General features: G+C 37.0%; 1 protein-coding gene across 1 annotated transcript; it reads right to left on the bottom strand.

The window, feature by feature from the left end:
* Nucleotides 1-1475: 1475 nt before the first annotated feature.
* LOC149160315 (UTP--glucose-1-phosphate uridylyltransferase-like) lies at nucleotides 1476-5672 on the bottom strand. Its single transcript, XM_089433724.1, has 7 exons — nucleotides 5459-5672; nucleotides 5306-5353; nucleotides 5006-5097; nucleotides 4765-4855; nucleotides 2399-2459; nucleotides 1853-2215; nucleotides 1476-1669 (listed from the first exon to the last, which is right to left on the bottom strand). Exons 1-6 carry the CDS (start codon nucleotides 5662-5664, stop codon nucleotides 1889-1891), a joined length of 825 nt encoding a protein of 274 aa, XP_089289850.1. The 5' UTR covers nucleotides 5665-5672; the 3' UTR covers nucleotides 1476-1669; nucleotides 1853-1888.
* Between the last annotated feature and the right edge of the window lie 1437 nt (nucleotides 5673-7109).

Genomic DNA, 7109 nt, shown 5'->3' with positions numbered 1-7109 from the left:
CAGACATGTATGTTGCTTTTAATTTATTGATGAGGAATTTTAAATTCTGTTATAATTTTTTTAATATTATATTTGGCCAAACTCAACTCAAGTCAGTATTAGACATGAAAGTTGAGCATCTCCTTCACCTGGACTGGACTCCTTATGGCTTTGTAATAATATTTTATAAGTGGTTCATATTAGTAGGCCTTGGTCTGGATTAAGGTTTGTCAATTTATTTTCATAACCACAGAGTTTTCTTGTAATATAGAGCATTACTGGACAATTATATCTTTTATATTCATTGTGTTTTAGCTCGGAGGCATTGTACCTTATATTTAGGCAACTTAGTGCAGGCAACCACATAAAGTGCCCACATTTAGGGCAGGCAGTGTGACACCCATCACTTGGAAGCAGTGTGCTTCTTTTGTGAATCCTGTGCATAATTCATGATATTTTAACTATTTTCTGAACAATCCACAAATTTCTTTTTATTAAGCTATATTCGGTTGTACTCACTGTGCTTGTGCAGTTTTGCACATTATAGGGAATCATTTTCAGTAATCTTCTCTAAAACTATTAGAAAATTTGTTGGAGAATATTCAATGCTCTCCTTAGTAGGGGGAAAATACTCAAATCTATTGAGCTAATATGCATAGTTGGCTTACAGAAATTAAATATATAAGTAAGAATATAGGCCATCAAACATATGTCGAATAGTGGCCATTGCATATGACAAACACGCTATTCAAACACTATGTATAGCTTTCAATAAATTTATGAGTCTGATGCATGAAAGGGTAGAGCTATTGGATCTAAAAGGTCACACATTCCTTCAGTCCAGGCACTTGCCATGTATTTCACTCACTTAATTTACCCTCTGCAGACCTCTTTTAAAGGCTGAATCTGCCTTCTTCACCGTAGCCAAAGTGGATACACATAGGGCGTTGTTTAATTCTGTGTTGGATGTGATCTAGAGTCTCCACTTTAGAGTCACAATGTCAGTTAGGCTATTCCTACTATACTTCATTATTTTTTTCTCAAATGTCCCAAGTGTTATGAGAATCAGATAAAGCCCTTCCATCTATTCCTACTACATTATTTTTTTTCTCAAATGTCCCAAGTGTTATGAGAATCAGATAAAGCCCTTCCACAGTTCCACTTGACTAAATAGAGTTTGTATGTGTGGTCTTCTATCAGATTCAAAGAGTACACTATCAGACAGGCTATTCCTACTACATTATTTTTTCCTCAAATGTCCCAAGTGTTATCAGAATAAGATAAATCTCTTCCACTTGACTTCTCAAATGTCCCAACTCCCAAGTGTTATCAGAATCAGATAAAGCCCTTGAGGGCCTTCGGAGCAATATTCCAAATTCAGATATTTAAGTCGAATTAAATTCCCGAAGGAATTTGGAAGCCTATGCAAACTCCGGCAGTGAGAGAGATTGAGGTGCTGGAGATTTGTTAAGAACCCAAAAGAATCAAGCAGCGACTTCATATCTGGGCATCTTAGGTGCAGGTATTGCAGTGAGGACAAATGACAGAATTCCTCTGGTAAAGTTTTGAGATGAATCAAATCTGACATACAAGTCAGCACAATCTTTTCGATGTGCTTCATCTGTCCAATGGACCTTGGGAACATTGAAAGAGGAGCATAAACATGTAGCTCCTGCAACTCCAGAGGTGCCTGCCACGCAATATTCATCTTTCAACAGTAAGAAAAATACAGAGATGATAGCCTTTATCTACAAAACCCTTCAAATGCATTCGAGAGCCTGTGCTAGTATAGAAATTGCAGCAACAATCTACCATAAATTAGGGTGGCAAAGTAAAAAAAGAGAATAAATACAAAATTGTCTTTAGCCCTAACCTGAGATTCTGCTTGCCATAGTTTTTTCAATTTGGTTCATACCACTTCTAAAACCCTTATATTCTTCATCGGAATCCAAGGAGGCAGGCAAGAGAAGGGACAGTTGTTCCAGCGTAGCCATATCAGGTTTGGTGACTCTACCCTCCTCAGTATGCTTTCTAAATGACGATCTTCAGTTGCAACAAGTTGTAACTTCCTGAAACGATATGGTTTAGGGTCGATCAACTTCCTCAGACAGTTTCCCAAAACCTCATCACACCAATTTTTGAACCATGTGACTTCTTCATCTGATTCTGGTTCCCGAACGTGATAGAAATAACTGAGGACACGAACCATCCTAATTCCCCGCACCTCGGTTATTACCTGCAGATTCTTTATGAACAAACTGTCAAACAGCAAATAAAGAAAACAGAGCAACGAGTTTTTCTCTTTCAAGCAGCAAAAAACTAAAACAGAGCAACAGGTTAATGTTAGAATGATTCAAGTACTTACAGGCGATCTTTTAAGTATATATATTTGTAAATCTCGAATAGATTGACACTTTACCTCTATTTGCTTTAGAATCAAGTCCAGAAATGTTAGGCCATTTCGTACTTCAATGACGGATCTGCAGATTAAATCGAATAGCTTAAATTTTAAGTCAATTTCAAAGAATTGCCAATCATCGCAAGAAAGAAAGTTTGCCCATTTTTTAAGACTGCCACATATATTATGTTAGAAATCAATATACATGCACATCAAGATTCAAGATGGGGACCCATCTACGAGCCAAAGGGCATGCACACCAAATCCCCCTTCGTACATAAGCAATGAAAGCTAGCATATCCGCTCAAGATTGCCCTTTTTCTAACATCGTAACAAACTATGCCATAGAATAACCCCCCATTATTTCAGAGGTTTTTGAAGATGTAATTTGGCCTTCCAATTAGATTAAAGGATTTAAATACAAATTAAAATAGATAAAAGGAAAAGGCAAACTGCTTGAATTTTTTTGGTAGCTTTAACCAGAAAAGTCTCATAGAACAGTACTAAATTATATCACACAAAATTTCCATCACAATTAAATAGGTCTTACAGTAGGCCACAAAAACTGAGAATGTAATAGCAATCTTATATTTTGATGGAGCATCAAACGGAAAGCCTAGCCTAGAAGTAGCAGGGAGTTTTTAAGAGGAAAATATACTTTCCTTGCATTGGTTTACAATCAAGTTGAAATGAAGGAGGAAAAATTAGCAAGTTCGTGAATTTTTTAGGTAGCTTTAACCAGCCAAGTCTCATAGAAGAGTGCTCAAGTATATCTCACACAAAATTTCCATCACAATTATGTAGGTCCTACATTAGGTTAAAAACGGGAAATGTAATAGCCTTAGAGGAAAAGACTGGCCTAGTAGAATGGAGAGAATTCTACTTTCCATACATGAGTTTACAATCAAGTTAAAATCAAGGGGATTGCACTACCATAGATCCATCCTAACCCTAGATCTTAACCTCTCAGCACTATTTTACATATAAAGTCAACCTTTTTGATGCCAGCTAGCCTTTTTTAGGTGTTACACACAAAAGTAATGAACATCTCCCCCCAACCATGCTATAGAGCTTCTCTCTTGCCATAGTGTAAAAGATTTTGATCAACAACTTAAACAAGAAGAATAATGATCCTTCATGAGAATTGTGGAACAAGATCGAATGGATAATAGAGGGCTTGGGAAACCTTGAAGCAATATGCTTCAACCACAACAGAAGATCTGCCAATCAAGTAGCCAATTGGCTGGCAAACAGGGCAGTATCAACTACAAAAGGCAATCAAGTTTTTGAATATTGAGGCCATTATAAAAGATCATGGTCTATGATCTCAAATATTTGGAATAGGAACGGAGGCAATAGAGATTGCCCATTACGTACAACTCAAGTGGATCAATCTCGAAAGAATGATAAATCAGGGGCTGTGATGAAGGACGTAACCCAGAAAGAAGCTCAATGAATATAGAGGCAGACCAAAGATAATCAGCGTTCTATACTGCAAACACCTATCTGTGGATATTAGCCTTGTTGACCATTTTCAATAAGGGATCAGACATCTGTCCCCAATTCTTGTGATACAAGACACTGGTTCAACAAATTCATGGATTTCTCGGAGAGGAGGTAGAACTTCTAATCCAAGCAGCTTTGCAGGTCAACGTGAAAGAATTTAAAATGCGAAGGTATATTCAGTCGTGCAGAGGAACTTCAAGCAAGCCAGGTAAATTGAAACATAGATTTTATAACCTGGTGCAGAGGAACTTCAAGCAAGCCAGGTAAATTGAAACATAGATTTTATAACCTGGATTAGATTCTGGCAAATAGTCTATCAAGCATAAGGCCTAAACTGGTTGAACTAGTTGATATTTGCGAATGGATTGAAAGGAACTCTTTACATAATGTGCTATGGGACTCCAACAACCTGAGGGAGAAAGCCATAAATCAAAGTCATCAGATGAAGCTCAGCCTCCACTGCAGTGATGACTGCAGTCACATCACTGTAAGACCCTACAGCCTGCAAGGTAGATTCTGGATCTACTCTGCTATGTTCCATAGAAGTCTCAATTGAATTTTTCGGTCTATATATTATAGTTTCTGTTTAATTTTGCATATTGTTATTAACTAAACTGTTAGAGGTTTGTATGTCTAGAAAACATACCCAGAGGCAATTTCAAAATGACTGAAGCAGATATCAAACTATATATGCCTATCAAAATCCGCCCAGTTAGTATCGGTGGCATGTTAAATGCAAATTATGTGTCTACAGTGGTGGGCCTGCTTTATGTATTACTGGTAACAATCAATAGGAGGCAAACAAGATCTAAACAGAGAATCGAGTTTGACGAATTTGCACATTGAAGAGTATGGAATATATGTCTGTTAGAAACACTTACTTGGGCCCAGTACAACCCATGGTTGTTCCCAAACCGCCATTAAGCTTTAACACAACAAGCTTGTCCAAGAGTTCCTTGGTTTCCGATGGATCTGCAAATTTCATAAGAAACTATTTTTAATGCAGATCCAAATTAAATATCCAGATATGCTAAACACAAATATCCAATCTAGAAATTTGAGACGCCAACATTTAATTGAGAAATATCCAATATATGCATTGTTTGATAACAGATCACAGACCTTCTCCCAAAGCTGCCAACGTATCGTAGGGAACCACGACCTCGTCAGTCGGGGTCTTGATTTTTTCCCATTCAATCTTCTCTTCTTCGCCGCTGCATCCATCAAATTCCAAAAAATATTAACGGTTAGTCGAAGCGGCAGGTCATGGCGTCGAACCCCGGGAGCAGACAAACAGACAATTAGATTTACGGGACCGTAAATTAAATGAATAACCAAGGTCTGCGAATATAAGCTGAGAAATATTCACTCAGTATTCGAAATCCGTAAAGATGCAATGGCGAGTCGTTAGCTGTTAGTCACCTGAGGTAGCGAGAAACCAGTCGCACAAACCCTTCCTTCTCATTATCACTGCAAGCATTAAGTATCCATTACACGGTGACATATCTTTAAATGGAATTTAAAGGCGGCGGATCTTTAAATGAAAGCAACAGAGAATTTACTGTTAATACTTACCTGATCTGGTTCAGCTTCGTGACCTCGGCTTGAAGCTTAGGGATCCGATCGGTTTCGCTTGCGGGTGAAGCAACTACTGGTGCGGCAGCCATTTTCGGTCGTGATAGAAAGAGGCACGCAGAAGGCAAATGAGGCGAGAATGCGGTTAGGGGTAAGGTGGTTATGGCCATAACTAACCCACGCTGATGAGAAACCCGGAAGACCATAACAGAAATGCCTACCATTTCACTGAATGCCAGCTGAATGTTAACGCCAGGTGTCAACGTTAGAAACAAAAGGACGACGAAAGTCTCTTTCAAAGGAAGGCCTATCGGCCTAATTACATCCATTTAGTTGAATCAATGTATGGGAAAAATTGACGCATGGAACAAGGACTCATTCGACGAGTTACCCAATGCTATGTATTCTTTTATTTCTTTTAATTAAGGATTTGTTCAGTTTTTATGGGAAAAATTGACGCATGGAACAAGGACTCATTCGACGAGTTACCCAATGCTATGTATTCTTTTATTTCTTTTAATTAAGGATTTGTTCAGTTTTTATGGGAAAATTCCCCGTAGAAGAAGTATTATAGTACAATATAAATATATTATCCATATATACAATTGTTGCAATTTCCCCATAGAAGAAGCATTATATTACAATATAAATATATTATCCATATATACAATTGTTGCATCAACCAACAGCAACCCAATATGATTCTTACAAACATTGCGTATAGCAACTGACATATATGAACGTGTTTCGAACCAGGGTGGGGAAAGCAATATTACACCATCCTAACCACCCAGGACAACAACGCGGTACAAGGATTTCTTCAGATTGATGTGGAATAATGAGATGAGTATGTGAGACCCCCACGAAACACGTAAGGTATTTATGAGGCTTGATCCATGCACTGAGTCGAGTTGACCTCGAATTAATTGTTTATAAGGCCAAGTCCGACTCATAGTTGCTTCAAACATTCTTAGACTGGCTACATCAAGAAGATTTAATAAACGAATGGAGGTTGGTTAAACTATCATGGAAGACTGACTTACAACAAGCCAACATGAAATTTATTTGCTGGATGGCTGAAGTTGACTTTATTGATGTCAGGACTACTTGGTGACTTGCAATGGAGATAAGGAGATTGACTTATTTCTGAGATGAAGTCAGTTTTAGTTAATTTTGTGGTTTGTTGATTGAATAGAGATGCTCATTTTACAGTCCAATATAATGTGTAACAATTTTTGTCCATCATCAAAATTGAAATATTACTCATGTTAACTAAAATAAATTATATAAAACATTTAAATAATGATAGTTCATAAAAAAAATTTACATTCAAAAAAAATTAAATCCATCTCAATTTATGTTAAATCCGTATTTAAAATAAATCTATATTAATATTAAATCAGTGCATCCAACTTATTTTTGATAATACATCTACAAATGTGAAATGAAGGTATATAAATAGGCGTCCACCTTTCACAGGTCAAGTATTTTCTAATTATTACATATGTAAAGTGAGAAAATACTAAGTCGATGAAGTCGACATTGACAAGTTTATGAGACCAAGTGGATGAAGTCGACTTCGATGGCCAAGAAAATTTCTTTGACAAAAGTCTCATTATATTATGAATATGCTATTCAATGTAGAAAAAGT

This window comes from Pinus tabuliformis, chromosome 5_2, assembly GCF_031772625.1.
Source record: "Pinus tabuliformis cultivar Carrire ecotype Pingquan chromosome 5_2, CPIR1, whole genome shotgun sequence".
NCBI classification, from domain to species: domain Eukaryota; kingdom Viridiplantae; phylum Streptophyta; class Pinopsida; order Pinales; family Pinaceae; genus Pinus; species Pinus tabuliformis.
Note: the sequence above shows the minus strand (reverse complement) of the source record. Positions and strands in the feature narration are given on the sequence as shown.

Coding starts and splice junctions, on each gene's coding strand:
- LOC149160315 (XM_089433724.1), bottom strand. CDS start 5,664: ATGGTCTTCCGGGTTTCTCATCAGCGTGGGTTAGTTATGGCCATAACC. Junction 4,856..5,005: donor GTTGGCAGCTTTGGGAGAAG/GTCTGTGATCTG, acceptor TGAAATTTGCAG/ATCCATCGGAAACCAAGGAA. Junction 2,216..2,398: donor TGATTCTAAAGCAAATAGAG/GTAAAGTGTCAA, acceptor AAGAATCTGCAG/GTAATAACCGAGGTGCGGGG.